This window comes from Erinaceus europaeus, chromosome 23 (genome assembly GCF_950295315.1).
Source record: "Erinaceus europaeus chromosome 23, mEriEur2.1, whole genome shotgun sequence".
Lineage (NCBI taxonomy): Eukaryota > Metazoa > Chordata > Mammalia > Eulipotyphla > Erinaceidae > Erinaceus > Erinaceus europaeus.
In genome coordinates this window covers 9,108,006-9,133,959 of record NC_080184.1, presented here as the reverse complement: position 1 = coordinate 9,133,959, position 25,954 = coordinate 9,108,006, and the positions used below count along the sequence as shown (strand labels likewise).

Here is a 25,954-nt window from a genome sequence, read left to right as displayed (position 1 = left end):
ATTTTCTATAATTACTGAAGTTTATATGCTACTACTATGTAGAAGGTCACATATTTTTTTTTTTTTTTTTTTTTTACCAGAGCACTGCTCAGCTTGGCTTATGGCGCTATGGGGAATTGACCCTGAGACTTGAGAGCCTCAGGAATGAAAGTCTCTTTGCATAACCCCCACCCTATTTGCTTTTTAAAAAATAAGAGTATGAGAAAGAACCAGAGAATCATTCTGGCATAGACTGACAGTCCAACAAGTTATTAACTGCTTCACCTCCCAAGACAGTACACATCTGTATTTTTCTTTTATTTTGTAAGGACATCAGTTTTACAGTCTAAATTTTAATGCACAGGAACAACCAGATCTAAATAACTATTGATTCTGTCCCTTTTCCTCCTTGCCAACAGTTTTTGGAGACCTACACCACACCTACTTCAAGATTCACCTTAATTTATCCTTGACTGTTTTTTTTATTTCCATCCTTAGGTGAGACCATTTGGTATTGGTCTTTATCTGCTTAGTCTCACTCAACAGGATGCTTTCAGGCTGTGACAATGTTATAGCAAAGGTGATGCTCATCATTTTTACAAGCTGCATAGTACTGCATTAGGCTTATGTAGCAGACATTGCATAGCAATTCATCTGCTATCTGGTTATCATGGATAGCATCCAAATTTGGGACATTAGACTATTGCTGTAAACATTGATATACATAGGTACTTTTATTTTCCCTACGTAAATCCCTAGGAGAGATTGGGAGGTGATAAAATAGGTGTATTTCTAGTGTTCTGATGAATCTCCAGTATGTTTTGCATAGGAGTTGGACTAACTTCCAAACTGATTTGAAATGTGAGTCCCTTTCCACCCACATCATCTGAAACAGTTGATGTTAACAGGGCTTCCCTATGAGTTCTTTCATGTTTCTGAAGATAACTCAATCGACTGAATGCTTTACTACATAGCTTACATTCATAGGGTTTCTCTCCACTGTGAGTTCTTTTATGTCTCCAAAGATGACCAGACTGACTGAATGTTTTACTACATAGTTTACATTCATAGGGTTTCTCTCCACTGTGAGTTCTTTCATGTGCCCGAAGAGAACTGGAATATCTGAATGTTTTACTACATAGTTTACATTCATAGGGTTTCTCTCCACTGTGAGTTCTTTCATGTGCCCAAAGAGTACTGGAATAACTGAATGTTTTATTACATTGTTTACATTCATAGGGTTTCTCTCCACTGTGAGTTCGTTCATGTATCCTAAGATAACTGGCCTGACTGAATGTTTTACCACATTGTTTACATTCATAGGGTTTCTCTCCACTATGAGTTCGTTCATGTACCCTAAGAGAACCAGGCTGACTGAATGTTTTACTACATTGTTTGCATTTATAAGGTTTCTCTCCACTGTGAGTTCTTTGATGTGCCCAAAGATAACTGGAATAACTGAATGTTTTACCACATTGTTTGCATTCATAGGGTTTCTCTCCACTATGAGTTCTTTCATGTACCCGAAGATAACTGGAGTAACTGAATGTTTTACTACATTGTTTGCATTCATAGGGTTTCTCTCCACTATGAGTTCTTTCATGTGCCCGAAGATAACTGGAATAACTGAATGTTTTACTACAGTGTTTACATTCATAGGGTTTCTCTCCACTGTGAGTTCTTTCATGTATCCGAAGAGAACTAGAACGACTGAATGTTTTCCTACATTGCTTACATTCATAAGATTTCTCTCCATTATGAGTTCTTTCACCTCTATGATGATGACTGAATGTTTTACAACACTGTTTCCGGTCATAATATTTCTCTGCAATGTGAATTCTTTTGTGGTTTAGAAGGTGAGTAGAACAAGTAAATACTTTGTTGTATACATCACCTTCTTCAGTTTTTCTTCTTTTGTTGACCTCTGTGATTTTGACAATATTACTGTAAAACAGTGAGAAGCTAGTTAATGATATTTCAATGAAAACAAAACTCAATTTTATTAGGAAAATGCAGCTCATTATTATAAACAACCAAAAAAAATAGATAACTAAATCTCTTTAAATAATACATAAATGCATTAAGCTACAACTAATAATTTATTTACAAGTATTTTGTCATTTTTCAATGAACTAACTTTTGTTAATAGTACATTATGCCTGTTTTGAAAATTTTCATTTTCATATTATAAAATTATACATATTAATTCACAGGAGTTAATGCTTACTTTTTTCAACCATACTATCTCATAAACACTGAGTTTCTATGTCCTATTTCTTAAAGTTTTCATTTATTATTTATAGGAGAAATTTTTCTATGAAGTGGAGAAAAGAAATAATCCAGAAAATCACTGTGGTATATGTGTTGCCAGTGATTAAAATGAGAACCATAGCAAAATGCAAGGACTGGCATAAGGATCCCAATTCCAGCCCCTGGCTCCCCACCTGCAGGGAGTTGCTTCACAAGTGGTGAAGCAGGTCTGTAGGTATCTATCTTTCTCCCTCTCTGTCTTCCCCTATCTCAATTTCTCTCTATCCTATCAAACAACAATGACATCAATACCAATAACAATAATAACTACAACAATAAAAAACAATGGCAACAAAGGGAATAATTTTTTTTTAATGAGAAGCTAAGACATGCCTGTCATATCCATTACTATTTGAGTCACTTGCCCAACTACTCAATAAAACGCTCATGCATCAATTTTTATGAAACAGCTTAAGAATTATCTATTGGTAGCAGTGATTATAAACTATGTTTACTTTAAAAAGATTGTATTATAAAAGTTACTCAAACCTTTGTTTACATTCTTGGTGGTTAAGCTGCTGCTTACTGGAGTAATAGTCCTCTTGTAATTTTCCTAAAAATACAAAAAGTATTAGACAATATATATTGAATTTACATAGGTGAACAAAAAATGTCTCCTAATTGGTGAATAAATTATTATAATTACCTATTGTGAGAATGTTATTAAAATTTTCCCACATCACATCTCTGTAGAGTTTCTTCTCTGAAGGATTTAATAGTGTCCACTCCTCTTGAGTGAATATCACAGTTACATCTTCATAGGTCACTGAGCACTAAAATATATGAAGTATATTTTTGTCAGAAAACACTTCACATTGACAACATATTAGACATTCACTCTCAATTTTATGAAATCACTGACTGAATCATCTCCAAACATAAATTGTTCATAAAATACTGCACTCTCATGGCCTACAAGGTACAGTTACTATAACACAGGACTCTGGAGTATGAGCTCCAGATTAGATTCCAGTATAGATTCCAAATCTAGCATCTTTTTTAGGAAGAAAAAGGGAAAGAAGGAATGAAAGAAAGAAAGAAAGAAAGAAAGAAAGAAAAACACCCCAGCGCTGAAGCTGTATTTTTAAAAAATTTTTATCAGTGGCGCAAAGCACAAGGACCAGCGGAAGGATCCTGGTTCAAGGCCCCAGCTCCCTGCCTGCAGGGGAGCTGCCTTCACAGAAGGTGAAGCAGGTCTGCAGGTATCTATCTTTCTCTCACCCCTCTGTCTTGTACTCCTCTCTGGATTTCTCTCTGTCCTATCCAACAACAACAGCTATAACAATAAAAACAACCACAACAAGGGCAACAAAATGGCAAAAAACAATTGAAAATGAAGATAAAAGTCTGCACTAGAAGAATGATGTAGAACACAGGCCAGATTATTTGCATTTCTATACTTAATTTAAAACGATCACTGTAGATTTGCTGATAATTCTCAACACTTTGTTCATAATGTTACTATGGACAGTACCAGCATGAATTCCTGGGACTCCTAAAAAGTTTGTCAACAAAACAATTTCAGACAGTTCATCAGGAGTTAAGAAAGGAATTGCAGATGTGTAAACATATATGAAATAATCAGTAAATACTAAAGCCATATAGAAGAAATTTTAAGAAATCCTACTGGTGAATTACAGCAACGTTGAAGGGGAGGGAGCAGACGACAACAATAGTAACTACAACAATAAAAAAACAAGGGCTACAAAAGGGAATAAATAAATACATTTTTAAAAATTATGAGGGGGCTAGGCACTGGTTCACCCATTACCAAGGCCCAGCTCTTTGCCTGCAGGGGGATGCTTCCTGGTGAAGGAGGTTTCTACTCTATTCTATCTCTCCTCCCAATTTCTCTCTATTCTATTTAATAAAAACATACATAGTGGTCTGGGAGGTGGGAAAGTAGATAAAACATTGGACTCTCAATGAGATCTCAAGTTCACTTTCCAGCAGTACATGTATCATAGTGATGTCTTGTTGGGTAGTTGCCATCTCCCCCTGGCTTCTTCTTATCCATATGCCTATATAGGGATTTACTGATCCAAAGGTTTGGTCTATTTACATAAATCACTTTTACATAAAGCACTCCAGGGCATTGGTGGTTCAGTTATAGGATTCTCGCCTGTTCCGCCCCCTCCTTGTCACACTCTGATTTTCACCAGTCACTTTTCTCTCCACCCTCTCTATATCACATCCTGTTTCCACCCTACTTGGAGAGTATAAAAACAGCTGCTCTTCTGATTAAAGACACTTGGAAATTGCTTTCCGGCTCCGAGAGTTCCAGAGTGTATCTCCTGCGGAAGTTGGTGCAGCACGCGTTCCTGATCCCTCTCCCACACAGCAGCCTAGATCAGCTCCAGTTGAGTTCTCTCCAACCCAGAGAGCACTAGCTCGGGAAGAAGTACCCTCAGGCTATCCCGGCATCTGGCGCCCGGAACAGGGACCCGTAAGCAGCAGATTTACAAGAAGACATCTTAGATAAGTACACACCTTTTGGGTATCTGCAATATAGTGTTAAGGCACTGTGATTTTTTTTTCTTTTTTATTGTTTTCTGGAGATCTTTCCACCATGGAAAATCTTTTCCAAATCCTGCATTCTTTTTCCAGTATACAATTTTTATATATCTGGGACATTTTTCTCGGGGCTTCACCTTATATCCTATTGATCATCATAGCAGCTTTTAAGGGATATATAGGGCAACCTCTCAAAAGGCTTAAGAAACTAGAGGCTGAGGTCCAAGAGATAAAGGAAGTAATCATAGAACTTAACCAGCACCTTAAAAACAAGAAGAAGCAAAGGCCTGTCGTGATCTTGACCCACCCTAATTCCTCTGCATCTTGCCCTGAGGCCCCTATTTTGGCATCTTGCCCTGAGGCCCCTATTTTGGCAGACACGTGTCCGAATTCTCCTTTGGACTCCACAGCCACTTCTTCGGCCACCCCCATTTTGGCAGAAACGTGTCCGGAACCTCCTGCTGCCTCCACGGCTGCTTCTTCACCCCACCCTGTTTTGATAGACACATGTCCGAATTCTCCTGTAGCCTCCAAAACCACTTCTTCGGCCACTTGTCCAGAAGCTTCCACTTCGATGACTCCTCCTACCGCTACACACTTATCAGAGCAAGTCCACACATTTCCGGTCAATGTTGCCCCCAATAGACAAAAACCTCAGGCCTGGTATCCATATTCCGCCACAGACCTGAAGGAACTACGCCAGGCTATCAAAGATGACGGTGTTCATGCCCCATGGACCAGGTCCATTTTACAAGGCCTGCTTCAGAACCTTAATACCCCTCAAGATTGGAGAGATGTGACACATGCTACGCTCCCAGGCCCCCTCTTCCTGCAATGGGAGGCATTCTTTCGCGACGAATGTTTACAACAATCGCGGAAAAATATTCAAAATCAGCCAGAGGGTAATTTTGATGCATTGTTTGGAACAGGCCAATTAGAAACAGGGATTCAACAGGCGGAAGCCAAGTTTCCAGCGGGGTATTTTGATCAAGTACGCCTGTGTGCATTAAAAGCATGGGAGCGATTAACACCACCCATGGGAGCAGCCTCAGCCCCCATTCTCTCCCTGCAACAAGAACCTGATGAATCCCTCGCTAAATTCATTGCCAGGGTCCAGTGGAGTTTGGAAAGGAAGATTTATAATCCTGACGCTCGTTTTCTCCTTCTGTGATCCATAGTCTGGGATGGAATGCTTCCGCATTTTCGACAGGCCTGTATCACTCTTAAAAACGAACACCCAGATACTTGGATTCTAGCTACACAGGATCTCAGATCAAGCTCTTTTCAAGGACCTATGTTACAGGCCTATGCAGCTACCTTACATAAGCAAAAAGGAGCTTGCTTTCAGTGCGGTCGCCAAGGGCATTGGCGTAACCAATGTCCAGAAAATAGACCGCGACCCCGCCTCCAGTCAGGGCGACCCCACCTCCAATCAGGGCAACCCCGCCTCCAGATAGGGAATCAGAGACCACGAATGCCTTGTCCCAGATGCCAGAAAGGATTTCACTGGAGGAGAGATTGTTGGTCAAGGTTCCATAGGAACGGCACGCCTCTGCCAAATGTAAACAGGGATTTAAACTAGGTATGGGGCTTCCCTTAGCCCCGCCCCCAAGAGGGAAGGAAGCAGGTCGCCCGCTTGGTGCTGTGCCCTTCTTCCACAAACAGAAGCCCAGCTTGGGACCCAATCCGTCGCTATACCCACCACGCCAAGTAACAATAACAGAGGGTGAGCAGAAGGAGGAACCCGTGGTATGTGGGAACTTCCAGCATAGAAATAACCGGCTGGAGCAAGAGAACAGCTCGAATTCAGAGCCTGAGATTTTATGGACCACCCCTGTTTTAGAAAGGGGTCACCCAACTATGACAGTAAAGATTGGTAATATTCCTTTTAAATGTTTGATTGACACGGGAGCAGATAAGACAATATTAAGACAAGCAGAGGTTCCCCAGAGTTGGAAACTCCTCCCAGGACCACGCTTACATGGTGTTGGAGGATTGACTCAGGCATTCCGCACACGAGATTCCCTTGTGTGGGAAGATCCAGAAGGGACTACCGGACGCTTTCAGCCTTTAATAGCTGATATAAGCACCAATTTATTGGGAAGAGACTTGCTGGAATCTTTAGATGTAGTGATATCCTCAGACACCTCTGTAGGACACCACACTCACTCCTGTGAGACTGCTAGACCCAACCAGCACCCCCAATACTAACTGCCACTGTTCGTAACAGAACTCCCCGCTTAGATTGGCTTTCTAATGAGCCTGTCTGGGTGGAACAGTGGCCTTTGCCTAGGGAGAAGCTAGAAATTTTAAAAAAACTCGTCCAAGAGCAGTTATCGTTGGGACACATTCGTCATTCTCGGAGCCCATGGAATACTCCAGTCTTTGTAATTAAAAAGCGCTCAGGAAAATGGCGCCTCCTCCAAGATCTTCGTGCAGTTAATAAAACCATGCAGGTTTGGGGCTCCCCCCAAAGGGGTTTACCTCTTGCTTCCGCAATTCCCACAGGAATTCCAATCATAGCTATTGATATACAGGATTGTTTTTTCTCTATTCCCTTACACCCACAAGATTGTAAACGTTTTGCTTTCTCTGTTCCTTCTATTAATAATGCCAGCCCTGCCGATAGATTTGAATGGGTGGTACTGCCCCAGGGCATGGCTAATAGTCCTACTATTTGTCAAGAGGTTGTTAAATCTGCCCTTTTTCCATATATTCATAAGGGCCTTAAGGTTTTTCATTATATGGATGACGTGTTAATATGGGGAGAATTAGATACAGATCTCTCCGCCCTACGTGATTTTCTAATCCCTGCCTTAAAGAGAAGTGGACTTAATGTAGCTCCTGAGAAGATACAGCTAATCCCTCCAATATCTTTCTTAGGCTCAGAGATTTCCCTAACGCAGATTCGTCCTTTAAAACCTTGTGTTACTTTTCCTTCTAATCTCACTCTTGCTTCTTTACAAAGTTTTCTTGGAAATTTGAATTGGCTTAGGCAGTATCTTTATCTGCCTACGAGCTGCCTGCAACCACTGTTCGATCTGTTAAAAGGAAACAAACAGCCCTCCTCAAAGCGTATGTTAACCCCCGAAGCATCCTTGGCTCTGGAAAAAGTTAACCAGGCTCTCCAGGACATGCACCTCGTTCGATTCTCCCCCTCCTCTCCAGTAAATCTTCTAATCTTTAACTCCACCCCCACGGTAGTGGGGGCATTGTGGCAGAAACATGGCGTTCTTGAATGGCTTCATACACCAGTAGGTGGAGCTCCAAGACTCCTTACCGAGATTGATGCCTTAGCATTTATGGTTCGCCAAGGAAGAAACAGATCGGTTCAGGTCTTAGGAAGGGAACCAGATTCAATCATTCTTCCCTTTTCTCTCACTGATACAGAATGGCTCATACGCCACCATTCTCGTTTTGCCATAAGTTTAATGGGTTTTCCAGGACAATTAGATAATCATTTTCCCTCTAATAATTTGATAGCTTCTTTACCTCTGTTGCCTCTACTAGTACCTAAACTTTTCTCTCGAGATCCCATCCCCTCTGCTCCTACAGTGTTCACTGATGGTGGAAAAAAGGGAGCTGCTGCCCTTATATATTATCCAGACCAGCAATACCCCAAACCTCTCTTTACTGAACTTCCTGATAATTCCCCTCAGTACAAAGAACTTTATGCTGTTTTCCTTGCATTAAAAGCTGTACCAGAATCCTTCAACCTTTTTTCTGACAGTGTGTATACTGTTAACTTACTTCCATGGCTTGCTCGATCTTATGTAAGAATTGATGACAACCCACTTTCTCCTCTTTTAATTCAAATTGCCTCTATGCTCTGTTCTCGAACCCATCCACTGTATGTTCAGCACCTACGTTCCCACAGCCCTCTTCCTGGTCCCCTGTCCGAAGGGAATGCTGCAGCTGACCGCCTTGCCTCCACAGGAATTCTCCTAGCCTCTGTCTCTAATCCTGCTGACTTTCATTCCCTAACCCATGTTAATCTTAAAGGTCTTCGAGCTCGATTTCCTGATATTCCTCTGCCACAGTTAAAACGTATTCTTGCTACATGTTCCTCCTGTGCAGGTCTAATCAAAACACCTGCTATTCAGACTCTAGGGGTTAATCCCCGAGGTTTAAAAGCCAACGCTCTTTGGCAAATTGATGTTACCCACATACCTAACTTTGGCAAACAAAAATATGTGTTCGTCTCAATTGATACCTTCTCTAAGTTTATGTGGGCTACAGCTCAAACTGGAGAAAACTCAAAAAAGCTTATAAGCCATATGCTCTCCTGTTTTGCTGTAATGGGCTTACCTCTTCAACTTAAAACGGATAATGGACCTGCTTTTACCAGCAAACAATTTAAAGATTTTTGTTCCCTCTGGAATATTACTCATACTACAGGCATTCCGTATAATCCACAGGGACAAGGCATTGTTGAGAGGGCCCATCAAACTCTTAAGGCTCAATTAAATAAAGAAAAAGGGGAAATGTACCCCCCTAATATCCAGCTGGCAAAAGCCTTAACTACATTAAATCTCTTTAATATTTACAAAAACTCAGACCAACCTCCTATAATTCTTCATTGGCAAACACCACCCACCCTCCCAGCTATTAAAGTCAAATGGAAAGACCCACTTGATAAAATTTGGAAAGGACCTGACCCCCTGTTGACTATGGGGAGGGGTTTCGCATGTATTTTTCCACAAAATTACTCCAAGCCTGTTTGGGTTCCTGCCCGCCATGTCCGGCAATACACACATGATGGCGCTGATATCCCTGAAGAACAAGAAACATTGCAAGAAGACTGGCTGCAAGAGGACTGGCTACAGGATGCACCCCAGGATCCATAATACAGCATGGCAGAATCAAAAAAAAAAAAAAAAAAAAAATCTGATTCACAGAACTCTTCCCCCCCCCCCCGAATGAATGTCTTATGCTATGACTGGCCAGTTGTGTTTTGTGAGTGAGTGAAAAAAAAAAAAATTGAGTGAGTTGAGTGACCAAAATTTTTGTATGACCCATTGTGCTCAGAGTACTCTGAAAGTTAACTGACTTTATATCAAACGGCTGGACGCAGCCATGGTTTCTGGAGACGTCCAGAAACAGTCCAAAAATTGTTCATTCCCCCTTTTGATTTCTTTTTTAAGTCTTGATATCAATATGAAATGTTTAGTCTTAAACTGTGTGAGTAAAGATGGTTCAACTATGACAGTAGTTCTAAATTCACATTTGAAATGATATATCTTATTTACAAGTTTTTCTCCTCCTGTGTGTTATAAACTATATGTTTAATATGCGTGTTTCAAGTTTGGTAAACATTAACTTGACAGTTAAATTGTAACTTCGAAGTTACATTTTTACGAGAAGAGGTAAAATCAATTCATTTAAGTAACTGAGTGTTTAAGGTAAAACTCTAAATATTCAATGTGACAATTCATCATCTCCTAAGTTAAAATACAAATTCTCTATACAGGACATTTTTGGAGGGCCCCCAAAAATGTCCTGTAAGCTATCTTGTGGAAATTAATCCACAACAAATTTGGCATCAATCTGATATTGTAAATGTACCAAAAAAAAAAAAAAATTGTCACTAAAATGTGTTAACTCTAGTAACCTGAGTTTGCTTAAAAACCCAATGTAAAAATAGTTAAGAATCAATATATGTAACTTAAATTCGGTATGAAAACTTTGCTATATAAAGACTGCTACATGAGGTCACGTAAGATGACCTTTACACGAAATTATAAAGATACCTAAACCAGTTATAATCATTGAGTTATCAATTGTAGTAAACTTCTAATTTGTTACAAAGTTTTTTCATAAGTAATTGACTACAGCTATGACAAGCCTTCGCATAAAGAAGCATCTGCTCATATAGAATCCCCAGAAATCCATCTTGGACCCCTGACCTCTGACATCACCCACAATTACAGCCATCCCCCGAAACCCATGATGTGACCTGACACGATCTGGAGAACCTGATTCACAGACTCCAAAGGACAAGACTTTCCTACTGCCTTTCTTTCAACCATCGGTGTCTGCTCTTCCTGCTTCTGTTTCGCCCATCATGTTTTGGCAGTTCCAGGTCACTCTCTACAGAGAAGAAAAGTTCCGATGGCCGTCCTCCTCCATCAAGATAGACGTGTGGCATTTATTTCCTGGCCGTTGACATTGGACTGATGCTTCTATAGAACTTGCTGGACACTCCTTTTATACTCCTGGACTTCTTGAAGAATGACTGTAGCAGTTCATAGAACTTACCGCCAGCTGACTCGGGATTTTGCAATGCCAGATCACCCCTCTAGCCCCTCGGCTTATCAGGCCCCCACTCCTCCACCCATCAGGCTCACTCTGTCTCTTGCTACTCTTACTTATCCCTCCCTGTCTTGTGCTAGTTATTTTTGAAGACACTTACACACTATCATTCTGCTTTCTTCCCAACAGGTTTCCGTTCACCCTACACTGCTATTCCCTTACAGAGATGAAGCCTTTTACAGACATTGACCCAGTTATATATGGCCATTAAGTAAGAGGAAGATGTTGGGGAATTGTGAGGATATGGTTGAGCTTGGAAGGGCTTGAGCCTGAGGGGTGTGTCAATCCTGTTAGTCTCTCTCTCCACGGAGAGGTTGAGCAAGGAGGGACAGTAGAACCCCAAAAAAGGTGTGCCTCTTATCAGTCTCCCTGCCTCACAAAGTGCCCCACACTCCTGATACTATGGCAAAAAGTTAAAAAGAAAGGGGGAGATGTTGGGTAGTTGCCATCTCCCCCTGGCTTCTTCTTATCCATATGCCTATATAGGGATTTACTGATCCAAAGGTTTGGTCTATTTACATAAATCACTTTTACATAAAGCACTCCAGGGCATTGGTGGTTCAGTTATAGGATTCTCGCCTGTTCCGCCCCCTCCTTGTCACACTCTGATTTTCACCAGTCACTTTTCTCTCCACCCTCTCTATATCACATCCTGTTTCCACCCTACTTGGAGAGTATAAAAACAGCTGCTCTTCTGATTAAAGACACTTGGAAATTGCTTTCCGGCTCCGAGAGTTCCAGAGTGTATCTCCTGCGGAAGTTGGTGCAGCACGCGTTCCTGATCCCTCTCCCACACAGCAGCCTAGATCAGCTCCAGTTGAGTTCTCTCCAACCCAGAGAGCACTAGCTCGGGAAGAAGTACCCTCAGGCTATCCCGGCATCGTCTGGTTCTCTTTCTACTATATTTCTCATTAATAAATAATTAAAACCTTATAAAAAGAGAGAGAGGGGCAGTGATAGTTTTATTATTCCTCTCTCCCTCTTCTTTCCTCTTTTTTATTTTCTAATTTTTATTCTTATTGGATAGAGAGCCAGAAATTGAGAGGAATGGGGAGACTGGGAGAGACAGAGAGACACCTGCAACCCTGCTTCACCAGTCGTGAAGCTTTCCCTTTGCAGAAGGGGACTGGGGGCTTGAACCCAGGACCTTGTGCACTGTAACATCTGTGCTTAACCAGGTGTGCTACTCCCATCCCCCTTTTCCTTCCCTTCTGCACCACTCTATCTGTATAGAATGAATTTTAAAAAAGAAAATATAAATACTATATACATGAAAAACCAAATGACTCCACCAATGGCAAAAAGACTAGAAATAATCATTGAAAAAAAAGCTCCGTTTTTTTTCTTTTCATATAACACTCTCTCCTTTTAAACAAAAAGGTGACCAAGTTTAGATGAATTACAGTCAGACTTATTTACTAAAGAAATAGACCACTGCAGGAATTCTCCAAAATCTACTCCAGTGTTGTTTATAGGAAAAGAAACGAAGTTTGAGAAATGTAGCTAACCAACATTTTGGGGAAGATATATAATGAAAATTTCAAATTTTAAATCTTGAACTCATTTTGTAGGTATTGCTGTTATAAAAGTTGGGGGTGGGGGCCGGGAGATAGTGCAGCAGGTTAAGCGCACATGGCGCGAAGCGCAAAGACAGGCTAAGGATTCTGGTTGGAGCCCTCAGCTTACTTCCTGCGGGGGAGTGGGGGGTGGTGGTCACTTCAAAGGCAGTGAAGCAGGTCTGCAGCGGTCTATCTCTCCCCTTGGCCTTTCCCTCCACTCTCCATTTCTTTCTGTTCTATCCAACAACAGTGACAGCAAATAACAACAATACTAACAACAACGGTAAACAATAAGGACAACAAAAGGAGGGAAAATAGCATCCAGGGGCAGTGGATTTGTAGCGCAGGCACCGAGGCCCAGCAATAACCCTGGGATGGGGGGGTGTCAGGTGGTAGCGCAGCAGGATAAGCACACATGGCACCAAGTGCAAGGACCTGCCTAAGGATCCCAGTTCAATGCTCCGGCTCCCCAACTGCAGGAGAGTCGCTTCACAAGCGGTGAAGCAGGTCTGCAGGTATCTTTTTCTCATGTCTTCCCCTCTTCTCTCAATTTCTCTCTGTCCTATCCAACAATGACAGCAACAATAATAATAACAACAATAAATAACAAAGGCAACAGAAGAGGAAAAAATAACTTCCAAGAACAGTGGATTCGTAGTGCAGGCACTGAGTCCCAGCAATAACCCTGGAGGAAAAAAAAAAAACCCTGAAGGCAAAAAAAGGGGGGTGGGGTGGACAATGGAAATAAATGTACCCAAATGTCATATATATATCTATACATGTCTATATTCAATATTAGACTGTGCCGTGAATATATATCTCCTCAAAAAGGAAAAGCTCCTTGGACTATACCTAAAATAGACCTACTAGCTTTATCTAAAACAGAGACCTCAAGTCTTTACCTGCAATATTCTTGCCTTTAGGCTCATGATTAGTCAACAATTTGTACTGCTTTACATCACAACTCTTTTCAGCCACCAGGTTCCAGATTTTGCCATGATGCCAACCTTATTTCCTTGGGTAGATGACCCCACCAATGTGTCCTGGAGACCCAACTCCCCAGACCCCTGCCCCACTAGGGAGAGAGACAGGCTAGGAATATGGATTGACCTGCCAATGCCCATGTTCTGTGGGGAAGCAACTACAGAAGTCAGACCTTCCACCTTTTGCACCCCATAATGATATTGGGTCCATATTTCCAGAGGAATAAAGAATAGAGAAGCTATCAAGGGAGGGAATGGGGTATGGAATTCTTGTGGTTGGTATTTTGTGGAATTGTACCTCTCACACCCTATGGTCTTATCAACATTTCCATTGTATAAATAAAATCAATGTGACAATTTTTTCTCTTCCTTTTTACTTTTAAAAATATTTTATATTATTATTTAGTATTGAATTGAGAAAGAGATACATTGAGAGGGGAGGAGGAAATAGGGGGGAAAGACATAAAAAGACACCTATAGTCCTGTTTCTACTCATGAAGTTTTAACCCCTGCAGGTGGGGACAGGGGCTTTAACCCTGGCCCTTGAGGCCTGTAATGTGAACACTTAACCAGGTGTGCCACCTCCTGTCTTCCACATGATATTTTTTCCCTATACACCAAGAAGTTCCTTTTTTATTTTTTAAAGGAGCTATTTTTTATTTTTTCATATTATTTTTATTTCATTGTTTTTTCAAATTATTTCATGGGAGATTGTACCTGTGATTTAGGAATCTATGTCATGAGTCTATTTACATAGCCATTATACTATCTACCCTAACCCAAGAAGTCCCTATTTAATCACAGAAAAAAAAACTCCAAGGTATACATCTCAAAAACTTAAATAACTATTAAGATAAATGAAAGTCACAAGGCAAGAAATATTGATTTCTCACAAAATAGAAAAATTTTCAGCACTAAATGATCATTTCAAAACATTTATATAAAAAAAAATAATGGGATGGAGGGTAGACAGCATAAAGGTTATGCAAACAAACCCTTGTGCCTGGGGGTCTAAAGTCGCAGGTTCAATCACAGCTGAACAATGTGCTGGTAAAAACAAACAAACAAACAGAGATGCTATACAATCTATATCAAAATCAGTATAAACATCTTTAAAGTAACCAAATGAATTCTGAGTATTAAATGGTGAAGTTTCCATAGTAAATGGTGTTTACTATGTATGTTCATCACATGTTAAAGGAACAAAGAGGACTAATACATGATACTATGTGTAAACTAAAGATAGATAAAACACTGATGATAGACTGGTAACTATAAAATACTGGAAAAATCAGTAGAAGCACAGTACATAATGTCTGATTTGGGAATGTCTTCACAGATTTGAGCTCAACAGCAAGAATAACAAAAGGAAAAAAATGAACCACTGGGACTAAATCTAACTTCAAATATTTGCTTTTAAAAAAAAAAAGGATAGGGCACCAAAGTAAAAACCCTGTGGTGAGGGGTAGACATGCAGCTTCCTGGGCCAGTGGGGGTGGGAGTGGGTGGGAGGGATGGGTCACAGTCTTTTGGTGGTGGGAATGGTGTTTATGTACACTCCTAGTAAAATGTAGTCATATAAATCACTAATTAATATGAGAGGGAGGAAAATTAATTGTATGTCTCGAAGTTTTTTAAAACAGACTGAATCTTTTTAATATATAGGCTGTGTATTTGATAAGCGGACTCTCTCAAAAGCCTAGACCAAGTAGATCAGAAGCAACCAATAGCACAGCTATATACAAGATACTGGGTACTGTACAGCAAACCATAACAAAAGGACTTTTCAAAGTTAACCCAATTACCAAATAATGTGATGATAACATTAACTATCCATTGTCTTTTTGAACCCTAAGACAGCAGGAACCTCACATCTCCACTATAGAGCCTCTACTTCCCCTAGTCCTGGAAACCTTGGATAGGGCCCACTTTCCCGTATGCCTGTCCCAATCCATATAAAATAATACTCCATCTACCGATCACAGCCTAATCAACGCAACGATGGCCACCTCAACATGCTTTACTTCAGACTGTGTCCAGAGACTTCACGTGTGGAATGACAACCCTTCAGCTTCATTACTCGGGTGAGACCTTTCCTTTCATAGTATACTCTAATTCAATCGCAGGTGGTTCACTTTCTAACAAAGTCCCAAAACCTAGATATACACCAGGTTCTGTGAGAGAGAGCATATGTTCACACATATCCATAAACTACTGCAAAATATATACCTGAAAGCAGAAGTACACTAGAGTTTGCAGTGAGTATCCCCCTAACACTTCTTCTCCACTATTCCAAGGTTGGGTCCATGATTGCTCAACAATTTGTTTGGCTTTGTATGTTAACTCTCTTTTCAGTCACCAGGTTCCAGATATCATCAGGATGCCGGCCAGGGTTTCCTGGACTGAAGACCCCACCAATGTGGCCTGGAGCTCCGCTTCCCCAGAGACCCACCATACTAGGGAAAGAGAGAGGCAGACTGGGAGTATGGACCGACCAGTCAACGCCCATGTTCAGTGGGGAACCAATTACAGAAGTCAGACCTTACACCTTCTACAACCCACAATGACCCTGGGTCCATGCTCCCAGAGAGATAGGGAGTGGGAAAGCTATCATGGGAGGCGGTGGGCTATGGAGATTGGGTGGTGGGAATTGTGTGGAGTTGTACCCCTCCTACCCTATGGTTTTTTTAATTTATCCTTTCTTAAATAAAAAATTTTAAAAAAGAAGTCATTAGCAAGACAGAGAGACACAGTACCATATGAGAAAACATATTTACATGTCAGAAATCAGACAAAGGGTTAATAACAAATATATGCACTCACAGAATTCAGTGGAGTAAATGAACAACCATATCAAAAGGGGGACAAAGAAATGAATACTCTCCTCAACCTAGAAATATTCAAATTAAATGATGTTCACTGCGCCACCCTGTCACGACCACCAGAGAGACTGACAAAGTCATCTCCTCTGGACCTGCATTCAGACTTCAAAGAAGCTGGGCAGAAGGACGGGAATGGGTCGACACATTCTACCCCCGTTATTGCTACAAACAATTATACTGTCACAATTGATTAATAATGCTTTGGCAGCAGTGCCTGGTGGGAATGGAGAGTCAGAAGCACCCCCTCTCCCTTACACAGGAGCATATTTGAAAGTTACATTATGAAAGTGGAGATGGTGGGTCAACATAGACGGACAAAACAAGTCATGTTATGACTTGCCCCTCACAGAAACAATACAGAGATTGAGGCCTCCCTGGTACAAGTTGACGTACTGAAACAAAGAAAGATTAATAGTTAAACTGTACCAGACCTAGATGAGCAGTGGTCCACGACTAGGCAAAGCTCTGTATGCCCCCATAGAAGATTAATGGTAGAGATAGCCCTCAGCAAAAGTCTAAAACAATTCTGGGTATGACCTCCCCTGGCAACAGAACGATACAAAGTATTGTACCCATTCTTTACAGTTATAGGGGAGTAACATGTAGCTTGCCAAAGCCACAAGACTATTGTTACTTCTTTATGAGCTGGTTGCTTAGGCAACCTGAATGTAACCTGAAAAAAGTATAAAAGCTAATGCAGTTTCACTATTAAAACGAGTCCAGATTCACCCTCCAATAGAGTGTGGTGTCTATCTGTTCTCCCTCGCCAACTCCTGACCCACCTGGGAGGTTGCCTTCAAGACCCCTGACCCTCCTGCTGCTCATCCACTGAGTGGTCCGCGGCAGTTCACAATCAGTGACTGTCAGCATATGAGAACAAAAAAAAATCTTTAAAAAAAGCAGTCATTACGGATTATTATGTACAGATTTATTCATTTTCATTCTATTGTAGACAGAGATTATGGAAAACCAACATGGAATTTAAGCAGATTATTATCTCTATGATATCTCAGGACAGATGCCTTCCTCAATAGGATACTGAATTAATAGCCTTACTTCAAACTGAAAAGTAAAGCATTTTAAGAGTTGCATGCCACAGTTCAATTTTTTTCCCTTGCCATTAGGGTTATTGCTGAGAATCAGTGCCAGCTATACAAATTTATGGTTTTATGCAGCAATTTTTCCCTATTTTCAGTTTAATAAGACAGATAAGTTGAGAGGGAAAGGGGCAGATAGGGAGAAAGAGAAACTCCTACTATACTTGCTCTACTGCTTGTTAAGTATTCCCCATGCAGGTGAAGAATGGGGCTTGAAATTGGGTCACTGTGCATGGCAACTTGTGTGCTTATTAGCTGGGTGTACTATCACTCAGCCCTCAAGATAAGAATCCATCACACATAGAATGCCTGGGCAGAGAGGACTAGAAGGCTTTGGGGATAAAAAATTATGTTCTAATGAACATTTCTCCTGGTGGAATAATTTTACTAATTCCCTATAGAGCATGACATAAAGACAGAGGAATGAAACCAGCGTACTACTCATGATGTCTCCCTCTTGATGACCCTATGTGGTGCCAGGGGTTGAAACTGGATATCTGTCTATATCTACTCAAAAATTCTTTAATAGGATCTTCACGGTGGCACACACATATATCAACATTTGTGAGATTCCAGGTTCAAGGCCCATCTCCCCAACATCTGCAGGGAGAAGTTTCACAAATGGAGTAACAGTGCTGCAGGTATTTCTGCTTAACTTTCTCTCCCTCCCCTCCTCTTTCACTCATTATTTATCCATATCTGTATCTGTAGTATATAACAGCAGCAAAAAATGTGCAGACACTGAGTCCCATTGATAAACCTGAAACAATAAGATATTTAAGAGTAGGTGGAAAGATAAAGATGCAGGCAAATAAGAAGCACTGAAATAAACATAAAATAAAAGACATTTACAAATTTAAATACAACTGATTTAGAAGAAAAAAGACAGAATCAGATGTAGAGCATTTCACTTACCTGAGAAGTTGCCATTTCTTCCTCCTCTTAATTCAGGGCAGAAAATGAAGGGAAATCACAGTAGTTTGAGACTATGATTTAAATCCACCAGCAAAGTCGTTTTGTTTGACAGCACTGCACCTACAAGAAAAACACTGCAATGCATAAAAGGTCCAGTAACCTAGCCTTTCAATATGAAGAGTAAGGATTCGGGCAGTAGCACATGGCACAAACTGCAAGAACCAGCATAAGGATCCCAGTTGAAGTCCTTGGCTACCCACCTGCAGGGGAGTCACTTCACAGGCGGTGAAGCAGGGCTGCAGGTGTCTATCTTTCCCCATTTCTGTCTTCCCCACCTCTCTCCATTTCTCTCTGCCCTATCCAACAACAACAACATCAATAACAACAATAAAACAACAAGGGCAACAAAAGGGAAAATAAGTAAATATTTTTTAAAAAAAGAAAGAAAAACAGTCATCTACAGAGGAGAACCCGTAAGTTTGGGAGCAGACTTCTCCACATAAACACTACAGACCAGAAGAGAATGGCAAGATATCTATGTAGTGCTCAATGAGAAAGTCTTTCAATCAAGACTACGGTAACCTGCTAGAATATTATTCAGACTATATGGAGGCATAAAAGCCTTCTCACACAAGCTACAGTTGAAAGAATCAACTATCACCAAGCCTGCCCTGAAAGAAGATCTGAAAGGTCTCCTATACACAGATAAATATGCCATATATCAGAACACTCTAAAATATACAAGAATGATGTTAAAATATCTTCAATCGTTGATATCAATAAATGCCAATGGTATGAATTCACCTGTTAAAAGACACAGAGTAGGAAGATGGATCAGAAAACACAACCCAACAATATGCTGTCTACAGGAAACCCACCTACCTCAACAAAACAAACACAGACTTAAACTGAAAGGATGGAAAACTATCATACAAGCCAATGGCCCACAAAAAAGGGCCAGAACAGCTATGCTATTCTCATATCTGACACAATAGACTTTAAATACTACTTAATGCTCAGAGGATCAGTAAATCAAGAGGACTTAACAATTATTAACATCTATGAACCCAATGAGAAGCCATCTAAAAACGCCAAACATCTACTGAAAGAACTACAGCAATATATTAGCTGCAACTCAGTCATAGTAGGGGACTTCAATACCCCACTCTCTCAACTTGACAGATCATCCAGGCAGAAAATCAACAAAGAAATGAGGGCGGTAAATGAGGAAATAGATAAACTAGAACTATTGGACATTTTCAGAGTCATTCATCCCAAGAAACTGGAATATACATTTTACTCAAGTCCACATGAGTCATTCTCAAGGATAGACCCTATGTTAGGCCACAAAGACAGCATCAGAAAATTGAAGAGCATTGAAATCATCCCAAGCATCTTCTCAGACCACAGTGGAATTCAACTAACACTTCACAATCACAAAAGATTAGTAACAGTCCCAAAATGTGGAAGCTCAACAGTACACTTCTTAACAACTTCTGGGTCAAAGAGGAAATAAAGGAAGAAATCAAAATGTTCCGAGAGTTCAATGAAAATTATGACACAGGCTATCAAGATATTTGGGACACAGCTAAGGCACTACTGAAAGGGAAGTTCACAGCCATACAAGCACACATTAGGAAACAAGAAAAAGCACAATAAAAACAACCTGATTGTACATCTTAAAGAACTAGAAGAACCACAAAGGAACCCTAAAGCATCCAGAAGGACAGAAATCACTAAAGTTAGGGCAGAAATAAATGACACTAAAAATAAGAAACCCATACAGAAGATCAACGAAAGTAAATGTTGGTTTTTTGAAAAAGTGAACAAAATCGACAAACTTTTAGCCAAATTCACAAAGCAAAAAAAGGAGAAGACCCAAATAAATCAGATCATAAATGAAAGAGGAGATATCACAACAGTCACTACAGATATTCAACATATCATGCAAGGTTTCTACGAACCTGGAATAGAAGATTTCCTAGATACCTATGTACTTCCAAAATTAAGTAAAGAGGAACTAGATAATAGGAACAGGCCCATCACAGCTAATGTAATTGAAACAGTTATCAAAAACCTCCCCCAAAATAAAAATCCTGGACCAGTTGGTTTTACAAATGAATTCCACAAAACCTTCAAAGAAGAACTAACACCTCTATTTTTAAAAAGATTAAAGACACTAGAATGCTCCCTTCTAGCTTATATGAACACAACATCACTCTGATACCAAAAGCACACAGGGACACAACCAAAAGAGAAAATTATAGATAAGTATCTCTGATGAACATAGATACTAAAATATTGAACAAAATTCTAACCAACCGGACACAGCAGTCTATTAAAAAGATCGTTCATCTTGACCAAGTTGGGTTTATCCCAGGCATGCAAGGTTGGTTTAATATACGTAAATCAATCAATGTGATCCACCACATCAACAAAAGCAAGACCAAAAACCACATGGTCATATCAATAGATGCAGAGAAAGCCTTTGACAAAATACAACATCCCTTTATGATCAAAACACTACAAAAAATGGGAATAGATGGAAAATTCCTCAAGATAGTGGAGTCTATTTATAGCAAACCTACAGCCAACATCATACTCAATGGTGAAAAACTGGAAGCATTTCCACTCAGATCAGGTACTAGAAAGGGATGCCCACTATCACCATTACTGTTCAACATAGTGTTGGAAGTTCTTGCCATAGCAATCAGGCAGGAACAACGAATTAAAGGGATACAGATTGAAAGAGAAGAAGTCAAACTGTCCTTATTTGCAGATGACATGATAGTATACATGGAAAAATGTAAAAAATCCAGCAAGAAGTTTTTGGAAATCATCAGGCAATACAGTAAGGTGTCAGGCTACAAAATTAACATTCGAAAGTCAGTGGCATTCCTCTATGCAAACACTAAGTTAGAAGAGATTGAAATCAAGAAATCAATTCCTTTTACTATAGCAACTAAAACAATAAAATATCTAGGAGTAAACCTAACCAAAGAAATGAAAGACTTGTATACTGAAAATTATGAGTCACTACTCAAAGAAATTGAAAAAGACACAAAGAAGTGGAAAGATATTCCATGCTCATGGGTTGGAAGAATTAACATCATCAAAATGAACATATTACCCAGAACCATCTACAAATTTAATGCTATCCCCATCAAGATCCCAAGCACATTTTTTAGGAGAATAGAACAAATGCTACAAATGTTTATCTGGAACCAGAAAAGACCTAGAATTGCCAAAACAATCTTGAGAAAAAAGAACAGAACTGGAGGCATCACACTCCCAGATCTCAAACTGTATTATAGGGCCATTGTCATCAAAACTGCTTGGTACTGGAACATGAACAGACACACTGACCAGTGGAATAGAATTGAGAGCCCAGAAATGAGGCCCCACACCTATGGACATCTAATCTTTGACAAAGGGGCCCAGACTATTACATGGGGAAAGCAGAGTCTCTTCAACAAGTGGTATTGGAAACAATGGGTTGAAACATGCAGAAGAATGAAACTGAATCACTGTATTTCACCAAATACAAAAGTAAATTCCAAGTGGATCAAGGACTTGGATGTTAGACCACAAACTATAAAATACTTAGAGGAAAATATTGGCAGAACTCTTTTCTGCATAAATTTTAAAGACATTTTCAATGAAACGAATCCAATTACAAAGACGACTAAGGCAAGTATAAACCTATGGGACGACATCAAATTAAAAAGCTTCTTCACAGCAAAAGAAACCACTACCCAAACCAAGAGACCCCTCACAGAATGGGAGAAGATGTTTACATGCCATACATCAGATAAGAGTTTAATAACCAACATATATAAAGAGCTTGCCAGACTCAACAACAAGACAACAAATAACCCCATCCAAAAATGGGGGGAGGACTTGGACAGAATATTCACCACAGAAGAGGTCAAAAAGGCCGAGAAACACATGAAAAAATGCTCCAAGTCTCTGATTGTCAGAGAAATGCAAATCAAGACAACAATGAGATACCACTTCACTCCTGTGAGAATGTCATACATCAGAAAAGGTAACAGCAGCAAATGCTGGAGAGGGTGTGTGGTCAAAGGAACCCTCCTACACTGCTGGTGGGAATGTCAATTGGTCCAGCCTCTGTGGAGAAAAGTCTGGAGAACTCTCAGAAGGCTAGAAATGGACCTACCCTATGATCCTGCAATTCCTCTCCTGGGGATATATCCTAAGGAACCCAACGCATTCATCCAAAAAGATCTGTGTACACATATGTTCTTGGTAGCACAATTTGTAATAGCCAAAACCTGGAAGCAACTCAGGTGTCCAACAACAGATGAGTGAGTGGCTGAGCAAGTTGTGGTATATATACACAATGGAATACTACTTAACTGTAAAAAATGGTGACTTCACTATTTTCAGCCGATCTTGGATGGACCTTGAAAAAATCATGTTGAGTGAAATAAGTCAGAAACAGAAGGATGAATATGGGATGATCTCACTCTCAGACAGAAGTTGAACAACAAGATCAGAAAAGAAAACACAAGTAAAACCTGAAATGGAATTGGCATATTGCACCCAAGTAAAAGACTCTGGGGTGGGTAGGTGGGTGGGGAGAATACAGGTCCATGAAGGATGATAAATGACATAGTGGGGGTTGTACTGTTAAATGGGAAACTGGGGAATGTTATGCTTGTACAAACTATTGTATTTACTGTTGAATGTAAAACATTAATTCCCCAATAAAGAAATAAATTTTTTAAAAAAATAAGAGAAACAAAAGATCAATGAAACTAAATGTTGGTTCTTTGATCAAAATATTTGGGACACAGCTAAAGCAGTCCTAAGAGGGAAGTTCATAGCTATACAAGCACACATTAGGAAACAAGAAAAGGCACAAATAAACAGCCTGATTGCACATCTGAAAGACCTAGAAGAAGAACAACAAAGGAACCCTAAAGCAACCAGAAGGACAGAAATTACTAAAGTTAGGGCAGAAATAAATAACATTGAGAATAGGAAAACCATACAAAAGATCAATGAAAGTAAATGTTGGTTCTTCGAAAGAGTAAACAAAATCGACAAACCTTTAGCCAGACTCACAAAACAAAAAAGGGAGAAGACCCAAATAAATCGGATAGTAAATGAAAGAGGAGATATCACAACAGACACTGCAGAAATTCAACATATCATGCGAGGCTTCTATGAACAACTATATGCCACCAAGCTAGAGAACCTGGAAGAAATGAATGATTTCCTAGATACCTACCAACTTCCAAAACTAAGTAAAGAGGAAGTGGATAACATGAACAGGCCCATCACAGCTAATGAAATTGAAACAGTTATCAAAAATCTTCCCAAAAATAAAAGTCCTGGACCAGATGGTTTTACAAATGAATTCTACAAAACTTTCAAAGAAGAACTAATACCTCTACTTTTAAAAGTCTTCCAGAAGATTGAAGACACTGGAATACTCCCTTCCAGCTTCTATGAAGCCAACATCACCCTGATACCAAAAGCAGACAGGGACACAACCAAAAAAGAAAACTACAGACCAATATCTCTGATGAACATAGATGCGAAAATATTGAACAAAATTCTAGCCAACCGGATACAGCAGTATATCAAAAAAATTGTTCATCATGACCAAGTGGGTTTTATCCCAGGCATGCAAGGTTGGTTTAATATACGTAAATCAATCAATGTGATCCACCACATCAACAAAAGCAAGACCAAAAACCACATGGTCATATCAATAGATGCAGAGAAAGCCTTTGACAAAATACAACATCCCTTTATGATCAAAACACTACAAAAAATAGGAATAGATGGAAAATTCCTGAAGATAGTGGAGTCTATATATAGCAAACCTACAGCCAACATCATACTCAATGGTGAAAAACTGGAAGCATTTCCCCTCAGATCAGGTACTAGACAGGGCTGCCCACTATCACCATTACTATTCAACATAGTGTTGGAAGTTCTTGCCATAGCAATCAGGCAGGAGCAAGGAATTAAAGGAATACAGATTGGAAGAGAAGAAGTCAAACTCTCCTTATTTGCAGATGACATGATAGTATACATGGAAAAACCTAAGGAATCTAGTAAGAAGCTTTTGGAAATCATCAGGCAATACAGTAATGTGTCAGGCTATAAAATTAACATTCAAAAGTCAGTGGCATTCCTCTATGCAAACACTAAGTTAGAAGAAATTGAAATCCAGAAATCAGTTCCTTTTTCTATAGCAACAAAAACAATAAAATATCTAGGAATAAACCTAACCAAAGAAGTGAAAGACTTGTATACTGAAAATTATGAGTCACTACTCAAAGAAATTGAAAAAGACACAAAGAAGTGGAAAGATATTCCATGCTCATGGGTTGGAAGAATTAACATCATCAAAATGAATATATTACCCAGAGCCATCTACAAATTTAATGCTATCCCCATCAAGATCCCAAGCACATTTTTTAGGAGAATAGAACAAATGCTACAAATGTTTATCTGGAACCAGAAAAGACCTAGAATTGCCAAAACAATCTTGAGAAAAAAGAACAGAACCGGAGGCATCACACTGCCAGATCTCAAACTATATTATAGGGCCATTGTCATCAAAACTGCTTGGTACTGGAACATGAACAGACACACTGACCAGTGGAATAGAATTGAGAGCCCAGAAATGAGGCCCCACACCTATGGACATCTAATCTTTGACAAAGGGGCCCAGACTATTATATGGGGGAAGCAGAGTCTCTTCAACAAATGGTGTTGGAAACAGTGGGTTGAAACATGCAGAAGAATGAAGCTGAATCACTGTATTTCACCAAATACAAAAGTAAATTCCAAGTGGATCAAGGACTTGGATGTTAGACCAGAAACTATAAAATACTTAGAGGAAAATATTGGAAGAACTTTTTTCCGCATAAATTTTAAAGACATTTTCAATGAAACGAATCCAATTACAAGGAAGACTAAGGCAAGTATAAACCTATGGGACTACATCAAATTAAAAAGCTTCTTCACAGCAAAGGAAACCACTACCCAAATCAAGAGACCCCTCACAGAATGGGAGAAGATCTTTACATGCCATACATCAGACAAGAGTTTAATAACCAACATATATAAAGAGCTTACCAGACTCAACAACAAGACAACAAATAACCCCATCCAAAAATTGGGGGAAGACTTGGACAGAATATTCACCACAGAAGAGATCCAAAAGGCCGAGAAACACATGAAAAAATGCTCCAAGTCTCTGATTGTCAGAGAAATGCAAATCAAGACAACAATGAGATATCACTTCACTCCTGTGAGAATGTCACACATCAGAAAAGGTAACAGCAGCAAATGCTGGAGAAGGTGTGGGGTCAAAGGAACCCTCCTGCACTGCTGGTGGGAATGTCAATTGGTCCAAC

General features: G+C 39.8%; 1 protein-coding gene across 1 annotated transcript in view; it reads right to left on the bottom strand.

Annotated features, from left to right (window-relative positions):
* Positions 1-278: 278 nt before the first annotated feature.
* The window catches only part of LOC132535591 (zinc finger protein 709-like), a 42,608-nt gene continuing 16,932 nt past the window's right edge, over positions 279-25,954 (bottom strand). Inside the window, exons 3-6 of the mRNA XM_060182166.1 lie at positions 18,552-18,671; positions 2,936-3,062; positions 2,779-2,842; positions 279-1,923 (exon numbers count right to left, since the gene is read on the bottom strand). Coding sequence (XP_060038149.1) covers positions 735-1,923; positions 2,779-2,842; positions 2,936-3,062; positions 18,552-18,566 — 1,395 coding nt within the window. The 5' untranslated portion in view covers positions 18,567-18,671 and the 3' untranslated portion in view covers positions 279-734. The remainder of the gene's footprint in view (positions 1,924-2,778; positions 2,843-2,935; positions 3,063-18,551; positions 18,672-25,954) is intronic.